The sequence below is a fragment of the Helianthus annuus genome, chromosome 1 (assembly GCF_002127325.2).
Source record: "Helianthus annuus cultivar XRQ/B chromosome 1, HanXRQr2.0-SUNRISE, whole genome shotgun sequence".
Classification (NCBI taxonomy): domain Eukaryota; kingdom Viridiplantae; phylum Streptophyta; class Magnoliopsida; order Asterales; family Asteraceae; genus Helianthus; species Helianthus annuus.
The window spans coordinates 5,566,134-5,583,804 of NC_035433.2; the positions used below are offsets into that span (position 1 = coordinate 5,566,134).

At 33.1% G+C, this 17,671-nt stretch overlaps 2 protein-coding genes across 2 annotated transcripts; both read left to right on the top strand.

Annotated features, from left to right (window-relative positions):
• Positions 1–661: 661 nt before the first annotated feature.
• On the top strand, positions 662–9,821 carry LOC110928966 (nodulin homeobox-like). Its single transcript, XM_022172078.1, has 14 exons — positions 662–711; positions 2,169–2,171; positions 2,286–2,355; positions 5,360–5,482; positions 5,606–5,764; positions 6,724–6,807; positions 6,904–7,029; positions 7,387–7,569; positions 7,703–7,822; positions 7,910–7,999; positions 8,572–8,848; positions 9,014–9,121; positions 9,411–9,480; positions 9,737–9,821. Exons 1-14 carry the CDS (start codon positions 662–664, stop codon positions 9,819–9,821), a joined length of 1,548 nt encoding a protein of 515 aa, XP_022027770.1.
• An 834-nt stretch (positions 9,822–10,655) lies between these two features.
• Positions 10,656–12,943, top strand: LOC110935073. Its single transcript, XM_022177670.2, has 5 exons — positions 10,656–10,997; positions 11,346–11,526; positions 11,842–12,087; positions 12,212–12,368; positions 12,469–12,943. The coding sequence occupies exons 1-5, from the start codon at positions 10,720–10,722 to the stop codon at positions 12,726–12,728; spliced, it is 1,122 nt and encodes a 373-aa protein (XP_022033362.2). The 5' UTR covers positions 10,656–10,719; the 3' UTR covers positions 12,729–12,943.
• Positions 12,944–17,671: the final 4,728 nt, after the last annotated feature.

Genomic DNA, 17,671 nt, shown 5'->3' on the forward strand with positions numbered 1-17,671 from the left:
TGTGGGACATGGACTATTGTGTTCCATGTTAAACATTTGAACTTTTAAAACTTATGTTTTGGTTTTACACATTATGCTTCCGCTGATAACTTGAACTTAGTTAATTTGTTTTGGACACCAATTATATTGTGGTTGGTTTTACAATTACTTTAATACGTTGTTCAATATGATTGGTGGCTTTATCCTGGTCAGTCACGCTCCCTGCGGTGATACTCCGCTTGTGGATTTTGGGGGTGTGACAACTAGACTCTACTCACTCCTCACATTGTATTATTCATTATTTATACATTAAAACTATTTGTTAAAGTGTTACCACATGCCTAGTACTATGCCTTAAATGTTGCCAACTAATAAAAGATTTACAATAAACGGATTTCAATTCATCTTTCTTTCAAAATAGAATAATAAATAAAATGCGAGGAGTCTTGTGTACACGTCATACGTCACTACATGTACTATTTCGTAATTTCTCAGTGTGAAATGAATCCAATTACATCGAATACTCTACATATCAAATTACATCATCAGAAAAAACGCCTATATATCTAATTCCCGTCACACCTCTAAAGGGGAGGTATACCAAAGTTTTTCCGACTTTCATACAATCAGAATCATCAATCCAACAACAGATCTCAAATTGTGTTGAAAATCAACATTAGAAATGATTCATAAACGTCTACCTCTTGGACCGAGTCCACTTCAAAGATCAAGGTAAGCTAGTTACTCAATTTTAAATACGATTATCACGCACTAGTTTATGTCCTTTTATGTTGAGTTTCACTAATTATGTTTTCATTGTTCATAAAAAGCAAACAATCTAAACGCAATTGTTCAAATCTAGGTTTTAACATAACAAAAATGATCTTTTCATATAATGTGACTTTAGATACATTGTTTAGTATGTGTTGTTCCGACTCAAAAATCACACCAAACAAGTTCGATAGCTATTAATTGTACTCTTATATCAACAATTAATTTTTGTATAATTATTTTCTCAAATCGGTTATTTTTTTCAATTATAAGAAAGGATTAAAATCCAACAATTAATTTTTCAATAATAATTAATAATTAACAATTAATTATTTATGATCAGTTCGTTTGAGGGATTTTGAAATTATGAAATCGGTATAAAGATCATTATATTTATCCGCTCATTAGGTTATAGGTGATGATCATGATTTGAATAGAAAATCTCAGATTCAAAACTTACCGGAAACACGTCTCTATAACACGTCTCTATACAGGCCCTTTTCCAAGTTACCTTGCTACACCCGTTTAAAAAAAGCAAGGTTGGAGAACTCGCTAGTCGCTAGTCGGCCGGTGAAGTGGGGACTAGTGACTACTCGGGATTACTCGGGATTAATCAGGATTAATCGGATCGGGTTTTTTTATATGTAATTTTCAGTTTTATGTATAAATATATACATTTTTATAGGTAAATATTTTAAGTAACTAGGTTTTAAATCTTACTCAACTCATTTATTTAAGTATACATGATTAATTGTTGGAATTCAAATGATTTGGTTGGAAACTTACCGGAATTTAGAGGTTTTGGCCGGAATATACAGTTTTTTTGCTGGAATCGTCGACTTTTGGCTGGCCTAGTCGGACCTAGTCGTGCCTAGTCGGACCTAGTCGGTTAATGGACCGATTTAAGAAAAATTACTCAGTAACTGGACGACTAGCGATTAATCGCCGACTAATCGTCGCCTAGTCGCGATTTTTACAACACTGAAAAAAAGTGATATTTTTAATTAAATCGTAAAACACAGATAAATTTGTCAAAAAAAAAAAATACTAATACATATTTTCCAAAATAGTTATATTTTTTTATTTTTAACTACTTTTCTCCTATAATTAAAATCTTTAAGACCAAAGCTTTAAAATTTATCAAAAAGGCAAGTCTATACATCCCTTTTCCTCACAAAAGTAAAAATTTATAATTCAATCACACTATAAAAGTATTTAATCAATGTTTTTACAGAAAAAATAATATATATAGAAAATACAATCTTTTCTTTAAAATTAATAACTTTTTGTACATTCAATGCTCATGTTAAATAATTAGGTGACGTAGCGCAAGTTACAATTGTCGTTTTCGAAAAACATTTGCTTACAAAAATCTTTTGATGTTTGCTGTATTTTTGTCAATAATTTCTTGTTTGCAGACGGTAATCTAGGGTTTATGTTGTTTGATTGTTAAGAACATATATTATTATTATTTGATAATTGAAATGCTTATTTGCTTTCTGATATTTTTCTTTTGGTGTTTTTTTTTTCTTAAGTTCTGCTACTAAAAAAGATAAAATGGTGACCGAAAAGGTGGCCAAAAGATGCAGGAAAGAGATGACACCAGTAAGTAATATTTTATGTTTACTTGTTTTGAGTTTGTTTTTCTATTAATTGGTTTCTTCTCTTATATTTTTAAAGAAGAGGTCACATACGGTTTTGAATATGGTGTTTGTTTTTTTAAATTATAAACCCTTGGTTTGTATGACTTTACGAAAATAACGTGTCAGCCTTTATACTACGGATTTAATTAAAGGGGTTACCTTGAATAAGACTTGTTTTAATAAAAGGGCTGCTAAACATACCCTCTATTTTCTTATTTTTACTTGTTGTACTCTCTCCTTAACTTTTATAATATTTACAGCTAAACCTTTATTTTGTTTTTTTCATATTTACATGTGCTTTAGCTTCAGAATGGATTTGACAACTTTTCTTTATGCATACAAGAGTTAAAAAGAAAACATTTTATGTATAAGAGAGTTAAAAAGTACACATTTTAAAATATAAGAGAGGGAAGAGTTATTATTATATTTTTGGATAAAGGTAGAGGAGAAGAATTTGACAACTTTTAAAGTGTTTTTTTAAGGAGGGGGTATGTTTAGCCCACTCCTTTAATAAAGAGGTTGATCATTACCTGCTTAATTTTTAAAATTGTTTTTTTTTTTTTAGTTTATGTTCATATTTTGAAAGGTAACTTTTTAAAAGTGTCAATTTTCTAAGTTTGTTCTTTTAATTTTTCATCTGGTTATTGGTTTGGTTTCATGGTCAGTTTTATTATATGTGAATTTTCAAACTGTACTAACGGTTTGGTTAGGATTTTTAGATTAAAAAAATGGTTGTAAGAAACCAAACCGAATTGTGAATAGGCTTTATTATGTGAATTTTCAAGTTGTGAACTTGGGCCTTTAATTTTTGGACTTTACAAAACTAGGCTTTGTCATTAGTTGCTTAAATAGTTTTGATTTATTCAAACAAAAAAGTCTTCCATTGCAGCCGATTTTCCTATATAATATTGGTTTACAACCTGATATCTGGTTTACTTATTAATTTGAGTTTTTTTTCCAAAGTAGTGTTGGTGGAGAAAGTATTTACCAAACTAGTGTTGTTAGAAAACTATTTACCAAAATGGTGTTTTCTTGAATATTTAATTGTTTCTCACTCCTTATCTTATTGGATGACTCTCAATTGATTAAAATTTATTAAATAATTATTAACTATTATTTAGTGATTATTTAATTAATTATATGGTAGTGGTTCTTTAAACCTATATTTTTATTAATTTTAAAATAAGCGTATTTTTTTTTATAATCTACCGAGAAAAAAATGCTTATTCTAAAAATCAGCATGTTATTTGTGATTCTAATAATTTAAGTAATACCCTATGAAATTTATATTAAAAAATAAAATTTTACTCAAATATACATACAACTTATTTTATATTTCTTTTTTTTTTTTACATTAACAACAAAATATAGACTAATGCATTAGTTAAAACTAACTGAAATCAAACAAATTAACCGATCAAAATGTTATTCGGGTACTACGGATTTAGTATACTGGATATCGGGTTTCACATAATTAGATATCGGGTAAGCCGAAGTTCATTGCTTCGGAAATAGAGTAGGCAAATACAAATCATAACGAAAATACTTTATATGAAATATTAATTGGAGCAGCTTGATGAACATTCACTATTACATACTTCAAATGCTATTTTTTTTTTCTTATTTTGCTAAATGTTTTTTTTTTAATTTTAATGATTTATACAGATTTATTTGAGTTTATATATATATATATATATATATATATATATATATATATATATATATATATATATATATATATAAACATCATAGGTTTTATTGGTCTATCCATTAAGTAAAAGAAATATAAATTGACTATATGTATATCCGGTTAAATTGTAATTTATTAAATATTGATTACATATGGTATTACTTAAATTATTAAATTCACGATTTGAATGCAACTTTTATATTAAGTATTTTTTTCCGATAGTTTTTTTTAATAAAAGAATAGATTAAATTTAAGATTCCATAAAATATAAGTTAGAGAACCACTAACATGAATAAATCACTAATTAATAATTATTTAATAAATTGGGAGTCATCAAATAAAAGTGAGAAACAAGTAAATATTCAAGAAAACACCACTTTGGTAAATAGTTTTCTAGCAACACCATTTTGGTAAATATTTTTTTCAACAACACTAGTTTAGGAAAAAACTCTATTAATTTAGGAAAATTATTGTCTATTTAGCCAAAACAATTAAACAAAGTATCATTGTTCAATCATCCTTGTTTACCAAACTAATTTCTACATGTAATATGTTATATCATAAAGGCCAATACGCCCAAACGTGAAACCAAAGCAAAGCTAAACGGTTACTAACGAGTTGGTTTGATTCGGTTTGGTTCAATGGTTTGGTTTGACTTACAATTATCATAAATCGTTACTAACCGTTTGGCTCATTGTTTGACTTAAAAACCATCAAAACCCGGACCATGAACATGATTAATTATACAAGGATGTTTGGATTTGTGTTTTGGAACTCATTTATTTATTCCCATTTCAAATCATTGCTACTTTTTTACACAAATAACATCTCTTTTGACCATTTTATCTATTAGCATGCTAAATCATAATTTTCCAAACATTTAAGCATCAATGGATCATCATATTACAACTGATTATTTGATTATGATTATTAAGTATCATATAAACACCTTCAATACATAAATCCAAACATCTCCTTATAAGTTACAACATCACTCAATCTTTTCTGAGTCACATATTAGGAGCAAATTTTAGGTAGACATATGATTCTTCTTGTGGATTTATAGTATGTAAATTTGAAATGATCGCGACTATAGGCTCATGATACAAAAATAATTATAGTTCTAATTGAAAATGATAGCAAAATGATGGCGATTGAAGGCGTGACAGTTGATTTTTGTATTTTATGTTTTCATTTAGTCTTAGAGTTTTATTTTCAGTCCATATAACTCACTGATGTTCACATACTCTGACTTGTGGAATAATTTGATATGCAGCAACTTGATTTGTATTCAGCTATTAAAGAGTTTAATGTATTAAGTTCTAAGGAGCTTGGCAGCCTAATAAGAGATGCTGAAAATGGTATCATCAAATGTACTATAAATGGATCATCATTTGAGGTTGGTAGACTTTGTTATTTATTTTAATCATTTAAGCTCTCTAAATTATTTATTAAATATTAATCTCAAGTATTGCCTGCTGACTATCTATTTGTCAATGCGATTAACATCTTGTTGTTTCAGATTACTGTGGAAAATCTAGCAAGACATCTTGTCGAGCACATATCGAATGAAGTATCATCACTTACCGTAGATGAGCAGCATTTCAGAAATTTGTTAAGCGGTTTAAGATTTTTGCATACTCTATGTGACATTTCATCTCACCACTTAGCACTTGCGCGGGTTAGTAAATTTAGTTTTCAAATTATCTATTTTCTTATTTTGTACGAAAAAGTCTCGCTACATAATTTTGGTACATTTTGAAGTCTTTAAACTGGTAAAAATATACGAAAAAGTAGGTCCACCAATTTTGGTATATCCGAGTCCCTAAACTTGTCTAGAATGCACATACTTATTTTAATTATTTTCACAAGTATGTGCATGTCATAGTGTTAACTTGTAAGTTGTAACTTCCATCCACTTTGTTCTTATCCTAACAATTGATTGGGTTGTGACTTTATCTCAAACGGGTCGAATGATTTTTTAAATGCATACAATCAACTAACTCGTTTTATTTAAAAATTATAAATTTTAGAATCATGACAATCACATTAATTATTGGGTAAATTACACTTTTCGTCCATTATGCTTGTATCATATTGCAATGGATAGCCTTTAACTTCAATAATTACAGTCACAATTTGAAAAACTCAATACATCTTTCGTCCTTTAGCACTAACAAGGTTAAAATTTTCAGTTAAGTCTATTCACTTAAGGGCAGTTTAGTCCTTTAACAAGGCTAAAGGACGAAAGATGTATTACGTTTTACAAATAAAGGATTGCGACTGTAATTATTGAAGTTAAAGGCTATCCATTGCAATATACAAACATAAAGGACGAAAAGTGTAATTTACCCTATATTTATAATTTGAGTAAATTTGACACAATATTTTCATGTCAAACCCAACCCGAGTGGGAACATTTTGACCCGCCCGAAAAACAAACTGTTTCAATCCGAACCCGTTTTGATATGTTACCTAACCGGCACATTATGCACCTCCACTTTCACATAAACACAATCAGACTAATAAATTTCTAAAGTTAGATGCAGTAGGAAATAATTTAAATTCTTGTTCTTCTTGATGGCTTAAATTATGTGTTTTACATCACAATAAGACAATAACTGACTTTTCCTTCTGTAGGTTTTGGCTGAAGATATTAGTGTACAGAAGAAGATGCTTGATTCGATATTTAACTTGATTAGTTTTCTTAGTCAGTTCGGAGAGGTTTAACACTTTTCTTTACATATTTATTTTCAGTTTTTTACTTCTTTTTTCTGTTTATGTAGAACTGAAACATAACTTTGGTCTTTGGTGTTCCAGAAAATCAATGGCTCAAGCCTTATGGTCCTGTACTCAACATTGTTGTCTAATAGTATGTATTTATTTAAAGCTTTAATTTCTTCGGAGTGGAAAGTCATTGCTGATGTTCTACTTGCACATCCTGAGGTAACATGTTTTGTTAAAATCTTTATATCCGCTTTATGGGTAGATTCAGATTATGTTTTACTCATGTTGGTCAAACTGCAAATCTAAAATCACTAAACTAGAAAGACGTCAAACAGCTCTAATATTGCCAAAAAAATATTGTAAGTTCATAAAACCTCTTAGATCATTTCTTTAGATGAATTGACATTTTTGAAATTAAATAACAAATTATAAGCCAACTTGACATGTTTCGACCGCACAACAAATTACCCGTTTGACCTGTTGTCTGACTCACCCATTTTGCAACCTCTATTTTTTTTTTGTATTGGTAACCTTTGTTGAATTGGGGTGGCTGATGATTACATTTTTTTTGGTCAGGTTGATGACTTCATAATAGCAGCTTTTAATGCTGTCTGTGTAAATGTTAATCTTCTTCAAGCGACGCTGACAACTCAGCGTATAAATAACTGTCTCTTCCATCTTTGCGAATCTTCTCTCCAGTTTCTTCTATCGCTATGCAAACTGCAGATATTATTTCGGGAGCGCCTTGTTCAGAATAAGGTCAAACAAAACAATAGCTTAAAATGAAATGAGTCAATTTTTTTGTTCTTCTAAATCATTCCTTTTGAAAATGTATATTCTGAGCACAATAAACATTTTCTTTTTCATAATATTTGACACTGTTTTTCTCCAGGAGCTATGTGGTGGAGGTGCTGTTTTTCGGCTGGTTGAAAACACCTTGAAACTATCACAATATGATGATCCAAAACTTTCAAGTGTGGTTAATAGGCTTAAATCGAAAGTTTTATCCATCGTAAGTCCAATCATGTGTAGACATTATTGTATCATGTTTTATTTTGTTCAAGGCTTTTTTAGTACCTTATCATGGTTCTTTCTCCAGATGCTACTTCTTTTTCAAGCAGAATGCTTATCTTTTATGGATATGGCTTCCACTAAAATCAAGGGTTCAGCTGAGTCTGCGGTTTCTGAGGTTGGCTTTATTAATCTCTTAATTTTTTTTAAGAATAGTTAGTGGAAATTCTGCTTATATATAAAAAAACTTCTTTAGGTCCTTGAAGTGCTAAAGATGATGTGTTTTGGGGATTTGAAAGGCCATCATCCAAGGGGACTTTTGCTACTTAATGCAATGAAAGTAACTGAAATATTCTGTGGTGCCTCTAGATTCAGAACTTTCATGGTCTTGAACTTGGTAAGCTTTTATAAATATGTTTACTTATTTGTGTGATTACATATGATTGATATAACTTCCGTCAGTTTGCTGTTTTCACAATTTGAAATGTGTAAAACGGTAAATATCATGATCAGAAGTGCCAATTTCGACCCGTTTACTAATGAGTTAATTTGGTTAAGCTAAAGGATTAAACTATGTCAGATTATTTTTGTTATATCTTAAAAAGTGGAATAGAAAGATTAAAACTATGTTTGCACGTCGTTTTGACCCAAACCACCCTTGACTCGTTTTGATCCACCCATATTGATGGCTCTAATATATTATACACATACATTTGTCTAATTTGTAATTGTTGTTGTACACCCGTGCAGAAAAAAGTTTTGACCCGAGTCTTTTTGCAACCTCAAAGAGAGTTCATATCAACTTGGTGTACCTATGATCATGAGCCAGCCGAAGAGGAGATTGTTGTGGATTTTAATCCCACATCAGCAGCTGGACTGGTGTTGGGTTTGAACTCATCATTCAACGTCCAACATTCTACATGGAGTAACTTTCAGGCTCCTCGTACTCCTTACCGGGTTCAGAGGTCATCTTTACTAATCAAGATAGTCGCCAATCTCGCATGCTATGACCCTGATCTATCTGAAGGTAATTAATCTAGCCAATTTTTACATGTGAGCACAACTTTATAAATATAATTGTTTTCATACACATCATCAGTTCATCAGTATATGCATTTGTTAGGTCAAAACATATAACGGGCCAAAGCGTGTACTTATTTAAAATGTTCTTGACCAATATCTCTTTGTGCAGATGAAAATGCTTGTTTTATCGATGCATTTCTTGAGTGCTTGCAAGCAGAATTTTCTAACTTACCTGGTGGTGCTGCAGAAAGAAGAGCCGCCGCAAGCAAAAACCTATGTATGTATTTCGATTTCAACACTTCCTTCGACGGATAAGAAATTAGAGATGCCAGGATGGGTGGGTTGGGTAACAGGTCACTTTTCACTACTTGCCGGGTCGGTTGACCCACAAACACTTTTTTGTGCATTTTAATATTCTTTATGGAAACCATATTATTTCAAAAGTAATTTACTTAGTAAAACAATTTAGCGGGTCAAATGTTTTAAAAATAGACGCTTGGTGGGAATGCCATCTCTATAAGAAACAAATGTGGTTAGTTTACATAACATCTGTCTATATATTGCAGCTTCCTTATTAGCCTATGCAGAATCTTTGGCTCCGAGTTACCTGCATGAAGAAGATGTGAATATTCTCAGGTGAATTTTTTTAGTCTGTTTTAAGTAACCTTTTTACGAACTAAGGCGTTAATTATGATTATAATAACATTATTAGTATTATAATCTAAATCTTTAAATAAATGATTTATGAAGTTGTATGCATTATAAGTATAATTCAACTGACTTATATATGATGATATGTATATCATGATAATGCAACTGAAACATTAACTTATGAACGATCTCAGAAACATCATATATTACTTAATTTATCATTTTTATCTTGTGTATTTAGGTGGTTCATTAATCAGCTGGAGAAACCACCTACGGCTCAAGAATCCTCTAGCCGCGGAGTTATGGTAAAAGTAATTCATATTTAGTTATAATGTCTCTCCATTTCTCATCTTAGATTTAAAGTTTGACCATTAATCTAATTTCAACCCATTTACTTATAAATGGGTTGACTTGGGTTGTGTATAAAACCTCTTAAATGATAGTATTTTGAAATTTAAATTATTTTTGAAATAATATAGTTTTACTAGTCATATGGGACATGCTATCTATAAGATAAACATATATTTTGGACAAAAAGTGTTTCAGGCCAACCAACTGTGATATGCCAATACAGAATATTACCCATTGGATAAACAACGTTTCATGATTGACCCACTGGTTTTTTCCAACTATAGAAGACAAAGAATGTATATTTTCTTATGTAAACTTTATTACTAATATGATTGTAATGGTTTTTTTCCAACCAAACCGGCTGAGGACGTTGAAACTGAGGAGAAACGGGAAAAAAGGAAGAGAAAAAGTGTAGAACGGGTGGAAAAAATCAAACGCATGAGGACGACAGAAAAAGAAGAAACAAGAAAAATGGAAAGAACAACGCGAAGAAAGGAAATGCAAACGAATGTCCAGCTGATAGACGAAGGTACTAAAGAGATCGTAGATGATGATGCGCACCTAGGTATATACAGACACCGTGCAAACTACTTACTGTCACAAACTGACACCCAAACGTGTGCATTGTTTGTAGGTACAAATGGTGAGTTCCGTGTGCCGATGATCTCACAGTACGGGAACACACCATCACTATCAGGCGCATCTGACGAGGATTTCGAGCTGGTAAACATATTATGATTCGAAATTGATTTGACACTATATGTGACTTCTGCTGATATGTTATTAAACCGGGTTTTCGTACAGGTTAGGTCGAATTTGTTAGATAATCATTGCGTGTACAAAATCAATAACACACTAACAGAATCGTGTGTTATGTTCCCTGAAAAGACACCAGAAACAAGGTTCAATGATTTAGGAATTCAAGCGGTGAACTTGTCAACAAGGCTGGACAACGTTTGGACGGATGAAGACCGCAGCGAGGTAAGGCAACCTGCGGTACGAGCTAAATCTCCAAGGCTGAAACGAAGAATCATTCTTCCTGTTGCATTGCGGTCGCCATATGTCATGCGCGTTGTCTCATTGAGAGACGAGTGTGATATGTCTGAAGGCACACTGGCTCGTTGTATGTTTTGTGGCGTAGGAAAAAAGTGGTATGTATCTTAACTGAACCTTTATCTGTATAATGTATAGTATTATACATTAGCGATATTTTGTGTATATGATGATGGTTGTTATACGGTGTTATAACATGTTGAACACCTTATCGATAAAAAAAACCATGTAACATGATGTTAGAACCATATAGCACCATGTAACTGTATATAACACCATACAAACAACTCAAAAAATAGCCTATTTGCAAACCACATGTATAACACCCTATACGTAAAAAACACCATTAAGCAGGATCTTAGCACCATATACTAATATTATACTTTAGCATTATTTTGTAATTGTATTAAATTTCACATTTGTTTCTATTGTGTTTCGGGTCATAGGGAAGTTTTGTTCAGCAACAATGGGGGGATATCTGTGATGAGGGGGCCTTTTGAGTCGATGATACCTGGTGTAACTCTACACGTGAATGTCATCAGTGCCTGGGCCGTAGTCTTAAACTACGAAGAAAAAATGAGGAAGATGGGGACAACCCCAAAATTATTCTGCAACGCCGGAATGTTGGTAAGATTTTGATTCATTAAACAGCCTTCGTCAACATATATTTTGTTTACTTAAATAACACCATACCTTTTGAATTGTTTACCAATATTCTGTGAAATAACTGAATTGTTTAATAACACGATAACTTATTATATGTTTACCAAATTTTGGATTGTTTAACAGTCTTTTGTTTGATTGCTGAATTGTTTAATAACACCTATGGAATACTTCGTCGCAAATGAATTGTTTAATAACACCTATCGAATACTTCATGATAACTGAAAAGTTTAATAACACCATAACTGTTAATTTGTTTAACAATTATTTGAAACACAGCTGGAGAAAGATTTTCAGATGTCTGAGGAGCACCGCATAACAGAATTTACTAGAAACATGAACGCTGTGCTGGCTGGGACAGAACCAAAATCATTTAAAGGTTTCCAGATGGTATTTGTACCTATCTTGGCAAGGGATCACTACTATCTTCTGCTTTTCAATTTGTCAACAACACAGATCTTGATTATTGACAACATGGAAGGTGATGCAGGATTAGAAAGATACCACGGAAATGTGGAGAAGATGGTAAAGTTGATGTGTCTATATATCTATATATATATATATATATATATATATATATATATATAGCTGTCGTAAGCATACAGTCTAAAAAACATAATGCTTAACATAAAAAATTTTATAATTGCAGATAAGTACGTTTTGTCGGTATCTTAGTCAAATACAACCAGGAGTCGCTGAAAAACTAAGGACTACCGAACCTGTTCGACTGAAATTCCCATGGCAAACACTATACAATGTCATTGACTGTGGTATTTTCCTGATGCGGCATATGGAAACTTACAATGGTAAGCTCGTGTCACTTTGTTTATTAATAAAACACCTGAAATACATATACTTGAAATATATACGAATTATGAAAAATGCAACTGTTTTGGGCTTGTATAGGAACAAGTGTGAAAGAGTGGACGTGTGGTTTCTCAGCTGAGAGAAACATCAAAGGAGAAGTCTTAGGTAATCAAGCGAAGGAAATCGAGGATCTGCGTAAGAAGTACATCTCAAAAATGCTTCTTAGTGATGTGAACACCGCACGGGTCGATGTAGAGCGAGAAGTGAAAGAATTCGCATATTTAGACGAGGATGAAAGGGTGAAACTTGAAGAGGATGCAGCCGAGCGGATTTGTCAAAGGTTGGACGGTACACCGTAGGTGGACGACAAAAAAACATCGACTTCTTGAAGAGGATGCAGTCGTGCGGATTTAGGCATTTTAACATATATCATGTGTTAGCATGTTAATGCTCTTGTTATGGGGTTTAAACAATGGTAAAAAAACATTTGGTCGCTCCTTGGGATCTTGAGATTACATAAAACACCCTAGTTAAGTTACTGAACATTGTTTATCAACAAAGATCCTGAAGGGCGATATTGGTATGTGTTAGCTCTGTGAAATCTGATTTTGTTTGGTAAAGTGTGCATCGTTTATATGTTCTGTTTTGGTGTTTTCGTTTAGTTAGACCCAAAGTCTAAACCTTTTTGGTTGAAGAATCTATAATGTCCAGGTCGATGAGTATGAACTTTGTGATCCATCCGAGACCAGATGGTTTGTACGGAATAACTATTTATAGGATGATGATGTCATGTACAGTATAACACCATAAGCAAATAATCAACATGTGAAAAGGACACCACTCAACTACAGAGTATAATTGAAGACAACAAAAAAGGAAATAATACACTACAAATGATATGTACAGTAAAAACACTATGTGAAAAGAAATAACAAGTGTAAATAACACCATTAAACTTCCAATGTACATATTAAAACACCATGACAGATAAAACACCATGGAATATTAGAAAGCAGATATAAGTAAAAAAACACAAATATAAGACGTTCTCGTCAGTTATATAAAGATGACCAAACACAAACAAATAAAACTGCGAGTTTTCTACCAATCACAATAACCATTGAAAAAATAAACAGTGTATACGAAACAAAAAGAAAAGTCATTAAAAATAACCAAAAGTTAGGACATCTCTCCATAACTTCCTAATCCTCTTCTCTATCCTCCTCGTCTTCTTCCTCCTCATCTTCTTGATCCACAACTTCTTCCACTTCTTCCCAAACGACTTCCTCCTCATCACCTTCATCGGCTTCTCCACCTCCGTCCTCGGAACTAGCATCTTCTTTTTTCCTTGTAGGGTTTATGCAAGTATGTATATTATGCCCGTACCTAGAGAGTTTTGACACTGACGTCTCTTTTTTCCCAATTGGCTTATAGCAATTTCACGATTATTCATCCATTTAGGATTACCCATACCTTTGTATCTAGTTCCAACAGGAACACGAACGGTTACAGTGGATGGTTGTGTATTGCCGGTAATTTCAGCAAACCTTTTACGTCGACTCTTACGTGGGGCATTGACCACTGCCTTATCAGCTGTTTTGAAAAAGTTAACTACATGATCCCTAAATGAGCACAATGTTATCAAAGTTGGTAAAAAGCTTGTTAATAACCGACTCCGTGGAGTATGTGATCTCACGTACAACGCGGTTAACTTCATTATAACGATCATCACTCTCGTTCATTCCTAGAATAGCCCAGGGGCACCATTGGGAACAGCCTCCCGAGTCCAACATCGTAAAATATAACGTTGTGGAAACTCCCTAACATCAAACATCCTAAGCACACAAAAGATGTGTGAGCACAACAACCCAAACTGTTCGAATCTTTTGCATGTTCAGTACACAGTCATGTTGTCCTCCTGCATCATAACCTATAAGACACCATTAAAAAATTGAAATTTTGTGAGATACATAACAACATAACCACACCACAAAGATACCATATGAAGGAATAACTATACTTTAGATACATAACACCATATGTAACCATAAATTAGCAAGTACTATACGTTTTGACACATAACACTACAAAACACCATGTGTGAACTCGAAGTAAGTAGATTTAAACTTAGATATTTAAGTCTATATACCTCGAAGAAAGTAGTGCATGGTTGTTCCCAGTCCTTCACAAAAAACTTAACGAAGTCACCCAGCGTTTCCTACTTTCTGATAGCACATCTGTGTAGACCATTATGTATCTCCAGCTGGACATAAAAAATATAGTGTGTGTATACTCGTCGCTTGATCCTCCAATACAAAGTCTATCGCCCATATGTTAGCGTTCGTGTTCCTGTTCCTGGTGTCATGATCGTTCTTCCTATGCTCATGGCTTTGAGCTTCAATAGCAGAATCAAAATGCCCTAGAAATTCGACAAGAGTACACTTCGGGTTACAAAACTGTCCAAAAATATGGTTCTCACTCTCTGAGCGAGATGAGGTACGCATAAGCCCGGACATGTACTCCTCGCGATAATAAGCCAGTATCTAAGTATCCCTGATCTGATAAATTGACTACAGCCACTCATGATCAACCAAGTTAAAATCGTTCGGTGTGGTAGTCCAATCACTTTCAAACTGCGCAAGTAGAATTGAATCGGTCCACACAATGGCACACAACCTCTTTTTGAAATCTGTACTATTACATATTGTAGCACCAACCTAAGACACCATTGAAAAACATACAAAACAATAATCACCGGAAAGTATGTAAAAAGATAAAAAAAAACCTTAAAAAGTCGAATAAGTAAACACCTTAGCAGTAAGCTTGTCCATTATGTGCCACATGCATAGCCTGTGCCTACTCTCATGTAACACCCAACCGAAGACGGAATCATCGGGGCGCCACATATGATAGGATGCTCAAAGACACATGGCACTAATTAAAGTTCAAATATAATATTAAGTTAAATTCATGTTCAACAACCAAATCAAACAAACAACTTGTCCAAAACAAGATATAACGATCGTTTTAAAGTTTAACTAAGGCAAAAAGTTCCATGATCCTAAGTGATAGAAAGCCTGCAAATCATCATCAATTGTTACCACCTGAAACATATGTGACACAATGCCAAAAGTGGGTTGTTTTGTAAACTTGCTTTGCTTCTTTTAGCATGGAATAACAGTGACACAATGCCAAAAGTGAAACATAATATCAATCGAATGAAGTGATATAAAAACAAAAAAAAAAACAAAAAAGCTTTTGCAGGTGGACGAGTCCGAACCTACGGCCATCTGCTCGATGAGCATTGTGCCAACAGGTGAGCCATGGCAGCTAATTCGAATGAACTTGAATTCTTAAAGTTTTTTTTAACTATTTCTACGACGACTCTCCTACTCCTAAATCGGTTAACAACGACGAGCCTTAATTCTAGACATCAAAGTATAGTACGGACTACATATGTAACCCAGTCGATCCAAACAGAACATGTAACGAACACTTACGGGTTGCGAAGATCTAGACGGGTTCGAGAGTTCCAACGGGAAGAATGATCTCCGGCAAAGATGTTGCGGGTTCAAACGTGTAACAGAAAATTTTGGACAGAAACTTGGAAGTGGTTTTCGAGTGTAAGTGTTTCGAAATGAAGGTTAGACGTGGTATAAATACGAAATTTTGCCAGATACTTCTTAATTGGAAGGAATCGCTAAGAGGGAAGAGACCCGAATTGATTATGATTTGGTATAAATAGAATGATACGGACAGCTAAAATGCGTTTAATTGATTCGTTAAGGCGACTAGGTGCGTTTAATTGATCCGATTTGTTTTTTTATTAGTACAACCCAAAAAAAGCTACATTTTTTTAGATAAACATATGCCAATGAATGGATGCTGATGGATAACATGGCCAACTGATATTATTGATTAAGATGGATTACATTGTAAATTGAATTGAAATTTCATGGTGGTTACATCTCAGACCATGTATCTTCAATAGCCTTCTTCATGGCTGGGTCTTGGTCGGTAACAATTACCGAAGGGGCACGACCAAATGATTCACGAAACACTTTAAGCAACCAACTATAAGTTTCAGCCGCTTCGTTGCCTATTATAGCGGCACCAAGAGTAACGTTACGATTGTGGTTGTCCATACTGGTAAATGGTACAAACATCATTTTGTACCTAACAAAAAAATGCATTAAAAACTACAACTCAAATGATATATGATTAACAAAAAAATTGTAAAAATCCAAAAGCGGAAGATAATTAGTAAAAATACTTGTTACGCCGATATGTCGCATCAAATGAAACAACGTCACCAAAGGCATCCTCCTCAGCCCAAAACAACGCACTTAAAATACCATCTTCTGTGGCTATATACTCCATTGAAAAATTTAGCATGTACTCTTTTTTCCTCAATAGTCGTTTAATCATCATATCAGCGTCAGACTCAAATATATACCTGTTCAGATCTCGCTTAAAATTTTTAAAATTGTTTTTGGTTGCCCCAACCTTGTCAAAGCCACCATAGAGTGTCCTCATGATATTAAACGCTTTGACGGGTCTAATATTCAAGGCACTCAACGTGTTAACAGCTTGCTCTTGCATGTAGTTCATACCTTGGTTCGAGGGGAGTAAATGCCTATCGAGGGGAGTAAATGCCTATCGTCCTCAACAACAAAAGAGTGATTATGATCCTCCTTGAAAAAATATACCTCGTATAGTTTCGAAGTGTTTAACTTTACACACATACGTGCTTCATAACTGGTCCTTATCGAAGGAACTCGTCGAATAGTTTTCCTTTTTAACCCATTATTTGAGGTGTAAATTTCTTTCGATGTATCGATCTCCTTGAAAGGTTTAGTTCCCTTCTTTGAGCAAACGAAATATTTAGATTTAATGACACCATTTGGCATGTATTGAGAAGACTTCCTGGTAGTGAAGCCTGCTACCATTGCATACTTTTGATAAAAAAAGGAATGCATTATTCAGTGTATCAAACGTCATCTTATCCTTCGGCTTAAGCGAGTCATCCACCTTAGGTGAATAAGTCCTCTTACCGGAGTTTGGAGACAGATGTAGTTGCCCAACCGGCTGGTAAGTTTGAAAACCTACAAAAAAAAAATTAAATAATAGCTTCGTTAAGTTAAATTATGTTAACAAAAATTGGAAAATTATGACAACATAAAATATACATAAAACACCATTAAACTACCAAGGTGTATATTAAAGACAACATAAACGTAAATAAGACAGCACACATATCATGTACAAATATAACACCATATGCAAATAACAACATGTGGAA

Excerpts from the sequence above, each read along its gene's own strand:
- LOC110935073 (XM_022177670.2), top strand. The coding sequence starts at position 10,720 with ATGTTCCCTGAAAAGACACCAGAAACAAGGTTCAATGATTTAGGAATT. Across the intron at positions 10,998-11,345 it reads TGTGGCGTAGGAAAAAAGTG|GGAAGTTTTGTTCAGCAACA; the intron begins GTATGTATCTTA and ends TTCGGGTCATAG. Across the intron at positions 12,088-12,211 it reads ACGGAAATGTGGAGAAGATG|ATAAGTACGTTTTGTCGGTA; the intron begins GTAAAGTTGATG and ends TTATAATTGCAG.
- LOC110928966 (XM_022172078.1), top strand. The coding sequence starts at position 662 with ATGATTCATAAACGTCTACCTCTTGGACCGAGTCCACTTCAAAGATCA. Across the intron at positions 7,823-7,909 it reads AATCGAAAGTTTTATCCATC|ATGCTACTTCTTTTTCAAGC; the intron begins GTAAGTCCAATC and ends TTCTTTCTCCAG. Across the intron at positions 9,481-9,736 it reads GAAGATGTGAATATTCTCAG|GTGGTTCATTAATCAGCTGG; the intron begins GTGAATTTTTTT and ends TTGTGTATTTAG.